Here is a 19,993-nt window from a genome sequence, read left to right as displayed (position 1 = left end):
GGGTTTGTTGCCGCGTGGGGTCAATCAATGCCGCATGCACTTGCCCGATAGAGCGGCCGCTCCAGCGGTAACTTCATGCGCGGCTGACCGCGGCTCGCTGTGCAGTACATTGAACACCACGGGATGCAACACGACCGGCGAATCGGAATGCTCGGTCATCCTGGTGAGTCACGCACGTGCGGCGCAACGATTGGAGGCTGCCTGGGGAGTAAGGCGACGTCGGCTCAGTGCTCGGTGGATTGCTCGATGTCTGGAGGCCATGAGGCAGGATCACAATATGCAATAGTCAACTCGACGACGTCAAAGGTTCGCTAAAGTTTGAGCGGAGTTCTGGAGGACGACGCCTGGCTATGCGATCAAGTGGGATTGTCCCTTTGGTTCCCACCTTCCACTCCCCTTTTCCTCTTCTCTTTCTCCTTTCTTCTTCTTCCTCAAGGCGAGACCTGGACAGCGATGGTAACTGCCAACAAATGAAATCCAGATCTAAAGACAATGTGGGGGGCCATCATGACCTTATATAAGACCATGATGGGCCCATTAGAGAGGGTCCAACAAGGGGAGTCCAATAAGGGACCCCCCTTTTACAACACAAATAACGACATAGGAATTGAAATGGCGAAATGGACGAAAACGATGATGAAAACAAAACCAATACGAATGAAGAGGAAAACATAATGATGTGATTGCGGACGTTCTCTACCCGGGGTATTTAAACCCGGGCATCTTCACAGACGCTTTGGCGTGCCGGTCGGGCTGGACATGGACCGGCGGCGATGCTGATGACGGCGATGACGGCTCCGCTGATGGCTCATTAGCATCCTCTAGATGCTCTCCATCATTTTTGTATCCTCATCATCGGCAATAAGCCCTCCTCTTTTCTATTTTCAGTTGAGCTTTTACCTTTATTCACAATAATTTTGATCGCCTCATCTTTTGGATTTGTGTGCTTCCAAAATTGCATCACGTACCTGCATGAGAAAAGACAAACCATTACTTTATATCATTTTTGAATATTGTGATGTGTGCCATGTCACAATATTTCCATGTTTCCTTGAATGACACATATCAGCATGTCATCCTTGTCATAAAAGGAGAAGATTCCTAACTATTGTTTGACATGGTACAAATTTCAGTGTGCCTCGTCAACGTGGTCTTCTTCTTCTTTGTTCAACTTTTTTTCAATGATTCGTGGTGTTACACGTGCGATCCACGTTTACCGTCGCAACTTTTGACTTTTAACATTATTTTGTTTGTTTTTTTCTCGGTTTAGGAATCATACTTATTACAATTTAAATTTTTCTCTTTTTTTCATAGGCCACGTTGCCTCCTGCAAAAAATAGTACACCTAATGTTAGCTGATGATTGACGCATTATGGCATCACGACCTACAATACCATAATTAAACTTTTTGCAATTATTAGCACAACTAATCATTGCGGAAGTGAGTGATTGGACACTGTTGAGGAATTGAATGGGAACATGTGGCGGGCGCATTTTAAATCCAAAAAATAGTTTTATGAATTAATATAAGATAACTACTAAGTCATCAAGATATAATAAATATATATACTTAGAAAAATTCATCTCTTTGAATTTTAGTTCAAAAATTTTGTTAAAAATATATTCTGAATCGTAAAATTAAGTTAGTTAAGAATACACTGTTGAAAAATCCTTAAAATACTGATTAAATAATAATATAAATTTGCAAGTAGATTTAATCCTCTTGAGCTTGATAACATACCTTCTTAATTATTTCAATGCATAAAAATATGTAAATATCATAGAATCAAACCAATAATTTCTTTTTATCACGTTGTGTTCTACTTGTTTGTTTAACTATTGGTATTATTTGTAGTTGAGACTGCTTGACACAGATTATTCACGGGTTTGAATTGGTCCATGTTGGCCAAGTGAAACACTTTTTGATCATACTGAGGATGATAATGACATACAGGTTTACAATTAGTTGAATGTCTATTAAGTGATGAGATGTACTCAGATTTCTTACAAAAAAGGCAGTGGCAAAGCGCCAAAATGATCGTTTTTATGCCCTGGGAATATGAACTAAGAATCAACATACATTAGTAGATAAATAGGACAGGTGGAGGTCAGATGGAGGATAGAAGGATTTTTTCAAGTGTCAAAAAACCATGCATGGCTTGTTAATAACATAGAGAGAAAATTTTGTAGGAGACAAGTCCAGAAAGTTGATGCATTTAAATCATTATGCAAAGATTTCCATGAAAAAAATGTGTTGGAAATGTCAAGTCATTGGATCTACCATCAGTGGGACGATGCAAGATTAAAAAGCGTGGATGGCTGTCATTTTAAGGATATGATTGAAGGTCTCATGATAAGCTAGACTGTTGTTTTAGTAAGTCCATGGGCAATGAGATGGCCTTTTATAGTGATCGTAGTTCTGTTACTATTAAGTTTACTGCAGAAGATCCATTTACATCGACAAGTTTAGTGTTTGTGAGGTACATGGGTTATAACCCATGTGTGATATGAACTAGGGCATTGTGCTCATCTAGCATGGCTTAGTGTCATAATGGATGCCACAGACCTTAAAAAAAAGGATGAAGGTTTAAAGGGAAGAATCTGGTTTATAATCTAATTTTTTCTTTTGTGGCGTCGTGCAAGAAGCTGATCGGTCTCTTTGTTAAGAGGAACATATATTCAATAAGCAAGGGTTTGACATATTTATAGCAATGCTTTCATAGGATAGACATAATTTTCAATTTTGTTATACATGGTCTATAAGACATCGCCAAGAGACCATAAAAATCCTCTTAATCCTGTGATGATCACATTTCTCCTTAGAAGACATGCCAAATATGTCAACGGTTATGACTGCTTTCCACTAGGAGATTTATTGGGGGGCTTTCACTTCATCATCACCAAGGGACATAGGCTGCATCTTTACACCAATTGATAATAGAGTGTGCCACTAATAACATGCATTTTTAGTACCTTATATGATCACATTTACATGCTTATTTGCATTAAATCACTCATACTTGCATGTTATCAAGCTTAAAATGATTAAATCTATTTTTAGAATGATTTTCCAATTTTTTGTGATTTTTCTAACAATAGATTCTATAATGATACAATATTTGAGACAAAATATGATTTTTCTGGAATAGTTTGACATTAAATTTGGAAAGATATGAAAAGCCACGGAATACGAAAAGCCACGGAATACGAAAAGCCACGGAATTAGAAAAGCCACAGAATATGAAAAGCCACAGATTACAAAGTGCTTTGACTTCTTAACAGGCACGAAACCGATGACATTGATGAGGAGAGAGAATAAATTAAAGGCTAGGATTGCTTCAACTTCCAACGGCCATAACTTTTGATCTTCCACTCCTCTTTCTATCCATACCCTCTAATCTATAAATAGAGGCATGGATCATTGTAAAATCATCTTGAACTTGCTTCCTACTTTTGTGGGCTGATTTAAAGATAGTGATTTTTGAGATCCATCAAGAGTGTTCTTGGTGTCTTGGGTGTGTGGCAAGAGACATAAAAGAAGAGGGGGAGCTTACCGGCACTCGCAAATCACCGTGATCCTGGATGAACGTAAGGATGTAAGGTAAGTGTCTTCGTCTTACGTTGTTTCTCTCCCAACATCATCGTTATCATAGTTATAGTTTTTTTATCAACGTTTCATTTATCACTTCCCTTACTTACGTCCCCATTATCTCGTTTGTCTATCCTTGCCATCATACCACTCTACATCCAACCACTATCCTCGTTCATACTGTCATTCATCATCGTGTCTGTCATAATCACTTACTCTTTTATTTAAGTTAAATTAACATATAAATTAAGTACTTCTTAATCGACATCACTAGCGCATATCCTTGAATCGTATTTTTTCCAATCCTCTCATTGATCATCACTAGTTTAAGAAAGTAATTCCTTAATCATCGTTCCCTGTGCTCCACCATCCGTACTCATCACTAACTAAGTATTTTTAAGTACGATTAAATATATTTTTATTGAATAATCTCAATCACTAAGGACGAAGTTTAACCCTAAAATTGATATTATAAGCACAAAATATGGAAGGTACGTGGCATTATCCAATGGATAATAGAGTGCTTCGAAGAATATCCTGTTGGGTTCTACAGGCCTTGACTTGGACGAATAAATTAAAACGATGCGCAGCGGAAGTCTCTTTGCGAATCGAACGGCATCAACAAAAACCATTGAAACAAGTACCTCTGCACGAATCTCATTCGTGATTTCTTCAATCCCGGAATGAGACGAGTCGAGCTGCTCAAGTGTGCAACCTCTAGACGTATCCACGCGGTCCTCGTCACGTTAGATCTCCTCCTTCTCATTGACGACCCCGTTCTTTCTCCGTCGGCGTCTTTACGTCGTCCCGATCACATCAAGGATGGAGAGGGGTTGTGGGGCGAGTGGAGAAGAAGGGGAGAGGCCCCTGAACAATTCTGGCTTGGGTGAATTTCGTTCAGGGCCTTCCCTATTTATACTAAGTGGGTATTTTTCATAAAACCCCCAAAACTTAAGTATATCTTCCAACGTCCAAAATACTATTTGCGTGTGACCCTCTAGGCCCATGTATCAGTCTAGTTAATGACTCTAGTGGCCCAATAACCTTTATTGGCCTTCCAAATTAATTAACTATATCATCATATAGATTAATTAACGTCGGATCGATTTAACCCAATCGATAGGTCGAGACTCCGACTTGTGGGGTGCCAAGCTACACCTCGTGTCCTAGAAGATACAAAGGAGCGTGTATCAACTCACTCATGGAACCTGTTCGTCATCGGTTACCGTGTATGTATAATCCCTCATCCACTTGACGCTCCTTGGACGACTTAGGGTATGGTCAACTGTCAAACCCTAATCGATCATCCAAGTTAGTACTGATGCATTTGGAAATCATCGGAGAAATCTTCTCCGATATTTCACTGCCTTGGCCAAGGACTTCATCGCGTCATCTTCCTTGAGCTGTCACCGCTTATACCGAGGGTGGACGATCCCATCTTAACCACTCAATCGCCTTCGTGTACTTCTTGATGCACCCGAACTAAGACCGTTTAGAATCCCATGATTAGAGACTCGTTGGCCATGGCCAAAGTACAACCGTCCGTCCACAAGACACGTCTTTGGTGTCTCAGGTCTAAGGACCACTTACACAACCGTGACGTGAATCAACCTGATTGACAGTTCGTTATAATACCATTCAGGGATTTGTACAACACTTGCACCAACTTTGGTCTTTATGGAATTGAAACTCACAAAAGCATTGTCATTGAGAGATGGCCATGCCTCAAATGCCAATAAAAAAATTCCAATTTGGAAGACATGAGACCACAAAGGTTTAAAGGTTAAAAGAAGGCTTGAGCGGCAACAGATGGTGCTGTGTTGCAAAAACTCTTGCACCATCTCTTGAGCATGATGAAATGTAAACTGACAGAATGAAAAAAAATTGGTCGCACGGAGGTGATCTTTCCTCTAATTAAAAACACGTGTGCAGAAAAAAAAAGAGACCTGGGTGGTGTCAGCCTACAAAGAAAAAGGCCTAAAATAAGAGAAAAAGTATGGTGCTGTGTTGCACCAACTCTTGGGCACCTTCTCCAAATGAAATTAAAAAACCAACTCTTGGGCATGATGCCATTGAGAGGACTAGAAGGAATAAAATGGCCACAATGTGATGATCATAACTCAAATTATTAGGGAAATAAAAAAATCAAATGTGGAAGACAATATTACCCACCCACTCATACATGAAAAAGGGAGACTTGGGTGGCAGATCAGCTGGAGTGAAAAAAACAAGATGATGTTCAAAGGAAGAGGTATCAGTCAAGGATGAGGTCAAGATCATACTGCATGGTGATCCTCTCGGCGGTGGAGCGGGCGACAGCGTCGCGGGCCTGGAGCTCGGCCAGGACGACGGTGGCGAGGTCGGCCTGGTCCTCGTGGGCGAGCCCCTCAATGATAATTGAGTATGAAGTCTCCCCTGGTGTGCACCCCTTGCCCACCATCTCTGCCACCACATCAACTGCAAGGTCTGTCCTCCTGGCCTTGCACAGGCCAAGTATCAGAGCATTGTAATTGTCCATGTCCGGCCGGCTCCCGTTCTCCTCCATCACCTCAAAGATCTGCCTCGCCGCCGCCAGCATCCCCTCCAGGCACAGCCCCCGCACCAGCGACGATATCGTATGCGAATCCGGCGCGAATCCTTCTCTTGCCATCTCCTCCAGCAGCTGCAGGGCGGCGAGAGTGCTGCCCTTCTTGCACAGCACGGCGATGGCGGCGCGGTAGAGCTCCCGGGGCGGGGAATTCTGCGCGGAGGCGAGGCGGCGGATGAGCCCCAGCACCTCCGCAGCCATCCCCCGGCCGCAGAGCCCGGCCAGGGCATGGAACGTGCCGTCGTTGGCGGCGCAGCCGCGGCGGAGCATGTCGTCGAGGCAGCGCTCAGCGGCGGCGAGCTCGCCGTCCTTGCACAGCCGCTGCAGAATTGGGTTGAAGCTCGCAGGATTCGGCTTGTACCCTCTGTGCGCCATTTCCTCGACCACCTGGCAGGCCTCCGCCGCGCGCCCGGCCACAGCCAGCGACCCAATTATGATGTTATAGGTGATCACCGACGGGTGGCAGCGGCTCGCCGCCATCTCCGCCAGCAGCTCCTCGGCGTCGGCCCACCGCCCGTCGTAGCACAGGCTCCTCAGCATTATGTTGAAGCTGACCACATTGGGGCGGAATCCTTTGCTGGGGAGCTCTCTGAAGAGGGCAATGGCGTCTTCGAACCGGCCTTCCTTGCAGAGCCCAGTGAGGAGGACGTTGTAGCTGACCAAATTGGGGCGGCCCCCCTTGGCGACGATCTCGCCGAGCAGCCGGGCTGCCTCGTCGACGCCACGTTCCTTGTAGGCGGCCTCGAGGAGGAAGGAGAAGGTGAAGACGTTGGGGGTGAGCCCGCGGGCGACGAGGCGGTCGAGGAGCTGAAGGCTCTGCTGGAGGCTGCCATGGATGCAGAGGCCTCTGACCAAGGAATTGAAGGTCGCCGTGGTGGGGGAGCACCCGCAAGACTCCATCTTTTCCACCAATTGCATGGCGTAGCCGACGTTGCCGCGCTTGCAGAGCTGGTTGACGAGGAAGGCGAAGGCGGAAGGGGAGGGGGCGGCGTTGGCGGAGATCATGAGCTCCACGGCGCGGAGGGCCTTGCGGAGCTTGTTGGCGCGGCAGAGCTCGTAGACGAGCTCGGTCGCGGGCTCGACGGGGGGGCGGAGGCCGCGAGCCACGGTCTGCTCGAGCTGGACCAGGGCGTCGGCCAGGCGGGGGTCTTTGGCGCGGTGGGGGAGGGAGAGGGGGGGTGGGCGGGGATGGGTTTTGAGGGAGAGGGTGGTGGGGGTCCTTCGCCGCCATGGCCGGGGGGGAAGAGCTGGGGAGGGGGAGGGGAGGGAGGCCGCCATGGCCGGGAGCTCGGGCTGGGCTGGGCTAGTCTCTTCGGCTTCGTCTCTTCATGGGTTTCTCTGCTTCTGTGGCGATTTCCGGAGATGGGTTGGTCTATGCCTCTATGGTGGAGTGTGTGGGGTGTCTGGAGAATCGGAGATGGGTTGTTTCTCTCTCTAGATTGTAGAGATTGGGGAGGGGGTTGGGGGAGGTGGGTCGATCTTCTCATCCGCTGGGGGGTTGCTGCTCTTATCTGCGGTGAAGGGGAGGGGGGAAGGTGAGGGGGAGGGGAGTCTACGGACTACGGGGCTGCTGTGGGTTCGATTTTGGGCTCAGGTTCTATTTGGGCTTTTTCTAGTGTGGCGTTTGTGTGTGTGTTGATTGTTGAGCGGGGTTCGTGGGCTATAACCCCATTATTGACCCTAGTGTTCGTCCTACCGATGTCCATCCGTCATCCGGTCTCTGACAACTAATATCCGATATCCAGGAAAAAATGGGATGGTGCCGGATATGGGATATCGGATCATATCTGTCTTGAGGGGTAGACGGATATCGGTACCGGATACCGTACGTAGAGGGACGCGACGGATACTGGATGCCGGATATCGGTTTTTGATATCCAGATATCGGTAACTGATATCCGCATATTTTTTCTCATTCCATCGCAATCCCATATGGGAAATTTCTAAATTCTTTTGAGGTTTAAATTTGCCTCACCCGTCATATACGTAAATCCCATTGTGCACGCCCACAGATGCTACGTCTTGAAAAAATTAGTTATGTTGAAATTGCAATATACTTGTGACGTATTATTGTCAAATGTCGAAATTAATATGTCGAAATTGCAATATACTTGTGGGCCACAATTAATGTTTGAACGAAATTAATATAATGGAATTTTACGAAAAGAAAAGTGCATAATATAATTTAACTTTTTATAGAGACTAGAAATAGTTAGTAAGAGGAATAATAAATCTGATGGTTTAGTAATAAGGGGAGAGTGTAAGATATTAGTGGAAGGGTTATTTTATATTTACAATTAAGATACAAGAGTACGGATACTAAGCTTAGCATGATATTTAATTATAATGATTATTTATTTTGAGTGATATTAAGATTATATATAGGATAGGATAGAGAAATATTGTAATGACGGATATAAATATTTGGAAAATAGTGAAGAGGTGTATTTATCTTTAGTAGAAGATAAAAGGAAGGACAAAGAAGAAATAAGATAAAAATTAGATAGATTAGGGAAGAGATTATCTAATTTTCTAAAGATTATTTGGGTGATGTAGATTATAGGTATAGGATAAGAGTTTCAGATTAAGAGAGAGAGAATGTGAGAAATAGAAAGAGACACATATAGAGAGAGACACCCAGATAGAGAGAGAGAGAGAGAGACAGAGACAGAGAGAGAGTGAGATTTGAATTTTTGGAAGAGTATAAGAAATCAGATAGAGAGAGAGCTAGAAGATAATGTAGAAGAACGATAGTTAAGAGATAAGTATATATATTATTAATGGATAATTCATAGATTATATTAATATATTACATTTCATATAAATTTTTAATTTTAATTTTTAATTTGAATCTTTATAATAATATAAAATATGAATAAAATTAAAAAATAAAAGAAAATCAAATGCATACAATGTCAATATATAAAATGCCTCAGTGAGACTGATCTATGAAAATAGATTCAAAATACTATTTCTGCCTTAATTTCTACAAAATCTATGTAATGGATCCAATGGATGCGATCAAGTCACATCCATGGACCTCTCTTATTTTTTATGCACCCCTACTGCCCCATCATCTGTTCTTCTTTGTGTGTCGTATGATGAGGGATCCTACCGTCCTCGTTAGTGGTCATGACCAATCCGAAGCATGCAAGAAGAAATACGACTGAGTACTGTAACTGTTTTGGTTAACTGTGAATTATTAATTTTTGAAAATTCAACAATTTTTTAGGAAACTGTTGCAGAAGTATTTAATAAATTCTCCCCCACTTTTTGGTGCTTCAACATGGTTTGTGGAACCAATATTTATATTATTAAATAAAGTGCAGATTTGAACTAACTACTTTACTTGTTTCGTTAAGTGTGAATTATTAATTTTGGGAAATTCAACAATTTTTCAGGAGAATGTTGCAAAATTCAATAAATAAAAATATAATTTTATATAAATCGTTAAGTCTAAATTTACAAAGGAGGCCTTTTGTAATATGTAACTGTCAAAAATACGCCCTTTCCCTAGGAATTTCCCCACGGCTCTGTCAGAGGTTTGTTATTACTTGGTCATCACATGCATAGCGAAAGATAAGAAATAAATAATGATGGTTACGTAAAAAATGGAAAAAATGTAGTTCATGTACTTGATGTGTACCTCGAGCACATGCGACTACCCCATCTTGTCCATCATCGCCATCCGAATCCAGCTCAACATCAGTGTACCATCGTTTGTTGTCAGCACTTCACAGTGATGAGCATTTCGATGCTTATCAGCAACATATGTGATCTCTTGTATGTGACAATAGCATTGCCACCGAGAACATGCTTGTCGCACATACGGACAACAGCTCCCTTGTAATAACTGCAAGTAAAGGGGAAACACTTCGCCCATGTGCTGGCCCACCAAGATAGTGGAGTGAACATTCCCTCATTAGGCACGACCTCCGTTAGGTATTGGTTGAACTCGTCCCATGCCAACCTTGTTGACGCACGTGCCGGTTGGACTTTTTGCATAATGTTATGCAGCCAAGAGTCCAACTCTTTACCTCTTGAGTGCCCCTCTTCAGCGTCCCCTCTCAGTCCACGTATGCGATGGTTGCTTCTCGGACGCCCGGACGGAGCATTGACCCTTTGTGGAATGGATCCATCAATGCCACGGCAGTGATTGCCTCATTCGCCCATAAGATCTCTGCATATTGTGCAAGCTTGCAATGCATCGCCTTACACACTTGCGCCATGTTGGAACGATCTCCTTCATGCAACTGTCGTATGCATGTGAAGAAATTTCCATCTTCGATTTGCTGGACCACTTACTCCATGTGTTCTTTGAGGTCGTCTATGAGATATAATACATCACTGTCTTGCAAAGATGATGGGTGGATATGGCGAAACATTCAAGGATGAGACAAAACTCTATCGTCAACTCCCACTCCTCCTTCGATATCTTTGTCTCCTTCCCCTTTTGGCCAAAAGTCCTTCGACACTTCATCAATTACATCATGCTTCTTCACGGCGGCGGCTAACATAGCGTAAGTACTGCTCCATCGGGTCGGACAGTCTAAGACGACCATGTTAGAGTCCTCGACTTCGAGGTCATCTTTACATGCCTTTGAATAATGTTCTCTCCGTTGCGTAGATCTCTGAATATTGCGCACTAGTGTCCACACCTTTGCAACTGTATCACCCAAACATAATGGCCGGCGTGCTCCGTCATTGTCGTTAGATGCTGAGAACATATCTCCAAGTTCGTTGTCTTGGTCACTATCATAGTGGTCTGCTGTCCTGGTCACGTCGCCTTCTTCGGGCTCTACAGCTTGGGCCGAAGGAATGCCGAAGCCTTTTATTTCCACTTGCATGACAATGTTCAGAATGTGTGCAACACATGGGACGTGCCTTTTGGCACTTAACGTTGGGTTAATGATCTTTATCTTTCTCGCCATCAATGCCAACATACTCCTATTCGCCGTGGCATTATCAGTAGTCACGGCGTACACTTGCATAAATACCGGCCACATGTAAAGTCACAAGCTTAATTAATAAGATAAGCTTGACGCTGAACGCTGACCTTCGACCACAGACATAATTCTTCTAGGGCCTGGAGAACGATGGATGCCATGTTGTCCCCATTGTGCTTGCCAACAATTTCTCGGATGGCAAGTACTCGCTCTCGGTACAACCATTTATCGTCCACCCCATGGACGATGATGTCTAGTAGTCCAGTACAGTTCTCAGTAGTCCACGCATCTACGGTGAGTGACACTCGGTCCACATTCTCCCATAGCTTCTTCACATCTTGTTTCATGCGACCATACATTTGGATGGTCCACTACTTAATGACTTTCGCACTGGGAGGATCTAAGTCCAAAAGTTTCACGTAATGCCACATCTCCTTGAACACGACATTCTGAACAATGCTCCACGGTGAATCAGCCATGCATATAAATTGTGCAATGACATTGTTCGTTTCCTTTGGCGTATGCCCTCTCATCGGCCCTCGTCGGCTTGGCTCTCCATGTTGTTTGCTTTGCATTTTGTTGGATATATGCGGCTAATCAAGGTCTTCCAACACCTCTTCCTTGAGCTCCGCATGATGAGCAGGATGGCAAGCTTTGAAATGTCACCAAAACACGTTGGTGCTTTTGTCGGTCTGCCGCTTTATCTTATTGTGCGGGTTCATCACCCAGCACAACAAGCATGCACAGTATCCATCACCAATGTGTTCAAAGTAGTCAATGATTACTGAATGGTTTGAACGAGGGTGACTCTGTACGGCACAAGAAGTTCCCACGTCCGTACGTTCAGGACCTATAGTTCTTGACCCAGATCTGTCTTGGGTTGGGGCACTGCCTCTTGGTGGGTTCATGGTTTTGAAGGCATAATTCGGTAAGCAATGATTGTTTAATACGGCAACGCATGATGCTGAACTACGCAATAAACGCAATAAACAAACAGAGATACACTTAAACAAATGCAATAAAGCAAGTTTAATTGTATCTCTCTCTCTCTTTATTCCATGTCTCTTTGTCTCTCTTTTAATTCATTTTACATCACTTTCTCTCTTTATCTTTCCATTTTCTACCATTTTCTCTTCTAGAATACGTAAATTTCTATATTTAAACCTTCAATTCTCTCCAGTTATAAACCTGAAATTTCATAAAAAACTTCATCCATTTTCCCTTCTAATTTCTCATCATGTTTTGTCTCCGTTTGAATTTCTTCTAAATCCATTCAAAAGTCTGTCTACTCCTATTCCATCTCACTCTGTTCCCTTCTCTGGACTACCAATTTTTGGCTAAGACTGGATTCATCTAGGATGATCCGTGACCCATGTGTATCCATCCCCCTAACCTGGTGCCCACAACTCACACACGTGTTGAAGTTCGTTGTCAACTGCTGCACCAGACCACAGAAATGTAATTTTTGTATTTTTTACCATTTGATAAGTATGTAAAAGTTTAAAATAATATAATTTTTATATCATTTCTAGTCTTTTTATCCTTAGGATAAATTATAGAAAAATCTCTAAAAATATTAGTCATCATTTCTAGTCATTTTAGACTTGAATTTAATACATAAAATTATGATGAATTATATTTGACCTTTCTGATTGATTATAAATCCTATAAACTCCTATGAAATTCTATAAAATCCAAAAAATATAAACATATATATATATATTACTTCTATGCTTATTTCTTTCATTTTCAAGCACATAAAAGTTTCAAAGATGAATATCGACCCCCCCCCCGTTTTTCTTTATTATTTCAAGAGTATTTAGGAGGTTATTGTTTTCATAAATCTTTTTTCATAAGTCTAAATTTTAAAAAAACGACATAAAACTTCCGAATTCAGACTTATCTGAGTTCCAATCTTAAAGAATCTTAAAGAGTTTGATAGTGTCTTGGTCTCACGTAGTTGTCATATCGTTAACCAATATGACCAGAATCCCAAGCAAAAAATATGTGTACAGATAACTCCTTCTGATAAAAATCAATGAGAAGGCTAACTGCAAAGTTGCCTAAAAATGAATGAAGTTTCTAACTCCACGGTTGAAATTTTCTTGATGCTTTCTCTTTCAAATTGGTTCCTACATTTGAGTTAATGGGGATTACTAAGGTGGAGTTGACTTTAATCGTATCTTCCTTGTCTTGATTTCTTGCCTTTGAATTTTTTCTATAGCTTCAAACATAAATATTAACTTCAAAAACACGGAGCTTCGGTCTTTGATCTTACTTTAAAATTGAGTTTTTAAAATTAGGGACCATCATCAAAGGATGCACCTTTGATCTTGAATTTTGACTTGAGTGAATAAAAATTTGATCATATAATTTAAGGTCAAGAGAAATGTGTTGTGATCATGATAAATTCACTTTGATGAGAAAGCTCAAAGAAAGACGAGACTTGGAAAAATAAAAAAATTTTATCCTCTTTTATTTCATAAAAAAATGGTTATCATCTTTGATCAACTGTTCCTTCTTCTTAGAAATCTGAAAAGTAGGTTTGAAACAACACTACAATAAAGATGTTATTGATGTAGAAAGGCATACGAGTGTTGACTTCATTTTTCTCTCAAGGTGATTAAGAAGAGAATTATGTGGATCCAATGACATGGAGAATTTAGAGTACCCTCTGACCCATCATAATTAGAATGTGAAAGATGGTTCATCATAGTAAAATAGAGAGCTTGAAACCCTAGAGCTAGAAGGAAATTCATAGGGGAGAATGAGAAAGAAAGGGAGAGATAAGTAGAGAACCTTGAATGAAATTGATGCTTTGTAGTTATCGTACCAACTTTCAGAACTGGGATAATTACCTTTTAATTGAGAAAGTTCCTAATTTATGCTTCTTAATTTTTTTTATTCAAGTGAAAATGTTAACCAATATATTTTTTATCACACCATTAAATGAATAGTAAAATATTATGCACGTAACTAAAATCAAAAGACTATGATCCTTGTAATGGTCACCTTGGTTATTAATCTTTATGGAAATATAAATACATACAGGGGTTGAAATTTTCATGGCACAACTCAGAGGGTTGGCCTTGCACACCATCATGACATGCCAATCATGTAATGAATGCCGCTGTCTTTCACCAAGAGCTTGTGGTGGTGCACATCATTTTTCATATGCAGGTACACATAAAAATAAAAAAGAATAAAGGGAAATTGCATATGTATTTTAAAAAATTGAAGTTTTGTCCACCACCCACTGAGTACCAACTGCTAAGTGTTCCCGCTGACGCCTGCCGCTGGTGACTCTTTTGCCGCCTCTCCCTGTTGCATCATCTTGCCTCTGTTCCTCTCTAGTTTTCTTTTCTCGACTATCTACTTTATGGAACTTTTCTTTATGGCAATATTTAGTGTTTGTTAAAAATATAGCGTAATATTAAATTTAGTTATGACTTTTCAGTTTTATTAATCTTCTGTACGAATATTTCTTTTTTCAGTTGTCAGATATAATTAATTTAATGTTCAAAATTCTAATTCATTTAACTTGTTTACAGTAGAGAAAAATGTCAAAGAAGTTGTAATAATTTATTCTTTTAAAGAATCTACACATGTTTGATTCGGTCTGCAGCACTCATCATTCCATTGTGTAATGCATTTGTGTACTATGCCAAAATTCCCTTTTAAAAGTCCTCTAAGACATTTATTTTAAAGTGTATGATTAAACCAAAGTGACATAGGAATGTTTAAGAGGGTTTTAAAAGATAAAAAATCACTCAATAATTCTAACTGTGAATCAAGTATATTTGGGGTTTACCAAGTGTCAAACTGATTATGTTCTGCTCAGTTAGCTCAGCACCACATAAAATGTACGTCATGCTCAACAGATATCATAATAATTTGACCTCTGATTATGCAGGTTCCAATTATAGGTACTCCATGCCATTCTTCTGTTTAAATATTCCTGCTGACTTCGTTGCCCAAAAATGGAGAGAGAGACAGAGAAAATGACATGGAGAAGTAATAGATGTAGAAACAGAGATGGGAAAAAAGGGATAGAAAAATTAGAGGGACCCACCTTAAAGAAAGCCAAATATTCAGAAAATTATTAATCTGCCCCACGATTATTCCATTCACTTGTGCCTGCCACTAATCCAACATCCCCTTCAGGGACAGCCAACTATTTAAGTAATGGGGGCAGCCCAACCGTTGCTTCCCTCAAATCCAGGAATGCCCCTCATAAAGATAGAGAGAGGAAACAAAGAAAAAAAACAGATGTAGAATGAGAGAAAGAGATAAACATAGAGAGACCCACCAACGAGGCAGCGCCTAATGTTCAGCAACACTGATGCTAGTCCAAGCATCATTTCACTTTCAGCCAATGATGGAGGGAGAAGCAAAAGGCCCAGCACCAGCAGTGGTACTGTGAGAGTCAGGCGCGGCTGAGGCCCGGGAGGCAGACCTCTGCGCAAACTCCAACAACATCTTCCTCTGGTGTTCATCGGTGTGCGGCAGGCTCGCGCGGAGCAGCTCAACAGGCATTTCCCGCGCAACGGCCCTTGCCGCCTCGTCCATCTTCCCCTGGGTTGCCGCCACGATCCTCTCAAACTGCCCAATGCAGTACCGAGTCAACACCCCAAAGAAGGCGTCAAACGAGGCCTGCCACCTCGCTCTTTCTGACCCGCTCAAGCTCGCCGCCACCGCCGGGTTGGTCAACAACTCTGTAGCCCGCTCCAGCACAGCCTTGACCGCCAACACCGCCCCGCCGCCGGGCTGCAATGGCGGCGGCTCCCTCGACTGGGCTATGGACACGAGGCAGCCGCCCAGCGAACCCAGGTTAAGTCCCCCGGTGCAAGACGCCACCGCCCTGGCCAGCCGGTCCAAAGGCTCAAGCACGCGCAAGTGGTAGAAGATGTTGGCGCAGATGGCGCCGGCAAGTTCACTGTTGGGTTCCAGCCTCTGGAGGAAACTGCAGAGGAGCTTCCTTCCCTTGGGCAGAGACCCAATTGGGAGTAGCCCGGGCTGGAGAGACGAAGCTAAGGCCTGGAGCAGGGCCTGGCGACGCCACCTCAGTTGGGCTCCACCGTCGGGCGGGCGATTGAATTGGAGCAGCCGGTGAATGTCGTCCACGTCGAGGAGGAGGCAGAAGCCATCCTCGATGGCAATCCGTGCTGCCAGCAACGGCTCCTCTGCAAGTGGCCGGGTTGTGGCAGGGGGGGAGGCCGAAGCTTCGAGCTCGAGTAATGGCCGGGGGCGGCGAATGGAGGAGAAGGGGACCCGCCCGAGTGCGTCCACTTGCAGGAAAGCGTGCGGCTCAGCAGTGGGTCGGGCCAGAGGGGGCAGCTCCCGGACAGAGCTCGGGCAGAAGAAATGGTGCATTGACCTCGCCGCAAGGCAGGCCTGGTGGTAGTAGTCATCCACATAGGGGTCGCCGGGGTGGGTGGCAGCGTGCTGAATTCTCTGGATGCCGTCGATTTCCTCCGCTGTCATGTACCGTGAGCCGTACGTTGGCGGCCTCCCCCGGCGGGAGAGAAGAGGAGGGTGGTGTGAATGGGTCAGAGGGGGAGAGAGGTTTGGCGGGCTGGGCGAGGGAAACGGCGCAAATGGGAAGGATTGAGGAGAAGGTACTGCAAGGGGATGGCTATGAAGGTGAAACTGCGGTTGTGGCAGGTCTGGGAACGACGAGGCCCTGTACATGGGTTCCACTGAGAATGGGCCCTGAGGCCAGTGCCTGTTTTCTTGTACCCGCTCTTCATCCAAGGGTAGTAATGCCTCAGGCTCCCCGAAGTTTTTCAGGTCCACATCTTGGGACCAACCTGAAAAGAAGCTTGCTCGGGTCAGCGACAGAAAAAAAAATTCAATTTTTCTAGCCAATGATAGGATATAGTGAACGACTGGCAAAAATTTCAAGAACAAATAAATAAATATATGACAGAGGAATCGCTCACTCGCTCCAGAGAGAAATCCTCTGTCGCTGATCGTTCCCATGCTCCCCAGATCACTACCGTCGTGGTTCAACTGCAATGAGACATGAGTGCAAATAATTAAAAACGAGATAGAAAATTGATACAAAAAGATGTCGATGGATGTGCATGATGCATCCTAGCCATAACTAACATTTATCATAAAAAGATCAAGTACACTAAAGATTCACAGGAACTAACCTTAGAAAGTTTTCTTGTGAGATGATCGACAGAAGATAGAGATCTTAGTTCTCGAACCTACAACGACAGAGAGATAATGGCATCAACATTAGTGACAATTAACATGACATTCATGGTTTTTTATTTTAATATAGAATAAAAATGAAGGATTATATGAGATCAACAACAAAACATTAAGATGACTGATCTAAATGGGGTTCTCCTCGTGTAAAATGTCAAAAGCTGAAGACCAGATATGAACCAATCAACGCGGAAGCGTGACTCACCCATTAAATTATAAAGACTAACCAGTTTTCAATGAGCAGTGTTTTCGAATAAACCAAAAGACTCTTACGAATTAAATCAGCCGGAGTCATGACTAGCTGGACTTCAACCAAAGAACGATGAAAGAAGAAGAGGGAAATACAACCATTAGAGAATGCAAGAGACACGAGAAGAATAATGATAGGGATAAAATAAACACCTATGACTCAAAGCAAAAACGAATTTTTGACCTGATCATGTATGAGGATAAAAAAACAAGGGCAATGTAACACGATTCATTGGTGATTACCCTTAACCCTTTTCATGAAACTGACAATCCTCCGTTACGATGAATTTAGCTGTAGCTATGTCCTTCTCTATAAATAACTCAATCTCCAAATAAAGTTCCATGCTTCTTTAAAATAGAAGCACGCAAAAAAATGTAATATGCACGTCTGGGAAAGAGTATCTTTACGAGATGTAGATAAATACACGTCAAAATCAAAGGGTTCTTTAAAACCAATAATAAAACAACTACGAGAGAGTGTGTAAACGAATTTTGATTAGTTACTTAATCCGAAACTCTCTTAACTGGGTCAAATGGAAGATTACAATAAGAGGACCGTTCATTAAATATCCAACAAAATTAACATGAATTAACAGAAAATCGCTTCATTGAAGATATAAATGACTACCTCATCTCCATTCCCAAGAGATGAATACCGATTATCAACGCCCTCCGTCCCAAGAAATACGACATCTTCCTCCTCTTCGTCGTCAAGACCCCCCAATTCTACCTCTTCTACGATATCCTTGCCAAAGAAGTCGTACTGCGAAGCGTCAAATCTTGATGAACCTTCTGCGGGGAAAAATTAATCTTTCGATTAGACGAAAAACAAGAAGAAATTCAAATTTAACAGCAAAAATAGTTAAGATTCATGGATGGGAAAATGTGAAAATGAAGCCCGGTTATCAATAAAACAAAAATAAAGATGAAATCAAGAGCAGGAGGAGGCAAATAGGTTAGGGCAACCTCCCGAATGGGAATACAGAGTAAACGAAGAAGTCTCTGAGCAGGTAGCCCTCGGATCCCCAAATGTTAAATGGAAAAATCATAATAAGAAATGAGAAATACGCAAATCCCCAAATCAAGAAACAAAGAAAACCAAACCTCCAAAAAGAGCAAATTTTCAAACATACCAGGGTAATTCCGGCGATTATCTCCAGGCGATTCCCCGGGCAACCCTAATCTCTCCATCTCCACACCCTACAACCACGCCACGTCGCCGTTCAACAAAATCCCAGAAACCCTAATCCTCGATCTGAGCACCAACCCTCAAGAACATTTCCCGCCGGAGAAAGACTCCGTCTTCAGCCCCAGCGACTCGGATCGAACGGATGAAGAATCAACGAAACTAAAAATCAAGAAACACCACGACCCGCGATCAATGGGATCGATTTCAACTCAAATCGCGGAAAGCAACACAGAATCTAGCCGCCATTACGAGGATCTCTCCCTCGAATCTCGATCAGAAGCAGATTTCGTGGAAAGAAAGCTTCTATTTAGAACATGATCCAGAGGTAGATAAAGAAATAGGGTTAAATCTTCCGGATGCCTAATTTTCTATTGGGCTGGATAAGTCAAATTTAGAATAGACGGCCCATTAAGAATTAGTTTATGCATTTATAAGTTATCTGGGAGAGTATTTTAAAATAATAAAGAAGCTGTTGTGACTCGTCATCCGTCAATGCTGGGACGCGGACGGGATGATTTTTTCGTCTCAGGAAGAAAAAAATTTCCCGGGCGAGGATACAGATGAATTTCGGGAGGAAAATTCGTCCTGGGGACCACTGGTCGGGACGGTTTTCATCCTGTGGGACAAAAGAACCGTCCGTACGGAGGTCTCGGACAATGGACGGACAAATCTGGACAGAAACCTGCTGGATTTATATCCGACGGTTGAGATGTTGCCACATGGGCTCGCTATGAAAATTTGCATCAAAGTCCCTGTATGTGCAAATAGGCGGCACTCATAAATAATTGTACATATGTCCTTTGCATTCTATCTCCTCAGCAATTCCCTAAAAAACTTGAAAAAATATATATTAATATGCTAAAAATATAAAATGGATTTTTCCGTCCGCGACAAAAACTCGTCTTGGGAGGACTGGACAGGACTAAAAACTGTCCCGGTATGATTGGACGGGACGGTTTTTATCATTGGACGAAAATCGTCCCGTATTTCATCTCTAATCTTTCTCTGGACGTCAGACGAGACGAAATTCGTCCCGTCCCATCCATCGTCCACGTTCGGGACGATGGAGAACTATATTCGTTATCCCCGTCTTGACCTCTGAACAGAAAAACAGAAGGGATCTTCGTGCCATGCCATCAACTGTTGTCGACCGTGTTTACAACCTTTAAGGGTTTGCCATTTTGGACCAAAGTTTGGTCAGACCACACCGAGAG

At 42.8% G+C, this 19,993-nt stretch overlaps 2 protein-coding genes across 3 annotated transcripts; both read right to left on the bottom strand.

The window, feature by feature from the left end:
- Positions 1-5,696: 5,696 nt before the first annotated feature.
- On the bottom strand, positions 5,697-7,694 carry LOC144704618 (Pentatricopeptide repeat (PPR) superfamily protein). Its single transcript, XM_078577096.1, has one exon. It carries the CDS (start codon positions 7,452-7,454, stop codon positions 5,844-5,846), a length of 1,611 nt encoding a protein of 536 aa, XP_078433222.1. The 5' UTR covers positions 7,455-7,694; the 3' UTR covers positions 5,697-5,843.
- A 7,518-nt stretch (positions 7,695-15,212) lies between these two features.
- Positions 15,213-19,085, bottom strand: LOC144704321 (topoisomerase II-associated protein). 2 transcript variants are annotated; one of them, XM_078576710.1, is made up of 5 exons: positions 18,724-19,085; positions 18,219-18,382; positions 17,281-17,337; positions 17,065-17,134; positions 15,213-16,932 (listed from the first exon to the last, which is right to left on the bottom strand). In XM_078576710.1, exons 1-5 carry the CDS (start codon positions 18,779-18,781, stop codon positions 15,491-15,493), a joined length of 1,791 nt encoding a protein of 596 aa, XP_078432836.1. In that variant the 5' UTR covers positions 18,782-19,085; the 3' UTR covers positions 15,213-15,490. The 2 variants fall into 2 exon arrangements, with proteins under 2 accessions (XP_078432836.1, XP_078432837.1); XM_078576711.1 differs by having other exon boundaries at positions 18,219-18,379.
- Between the last annotated feature and the right edge of the window lie 908 nt (positions 19,086-19,993).

The sequence above is a fragment of the Wolffia australiana genome, chromosome 6 (assembly GCF_029677425.1).
Source record: "Wolffia australiana isolate 7733 chromosome 6, ASM2967742v1".
Classification (NCBI taxonomy): Eukaryota; Viridiplantae; Streptophyta; class Magnoliopsida; order Alismatales; family Araceae; genus Wolffia; species Wolffia australiana.
Note: the sequence above shows the minus strand (reverse complement) of the source record. Positions and strands in the feature narration are given on the sequence as shown.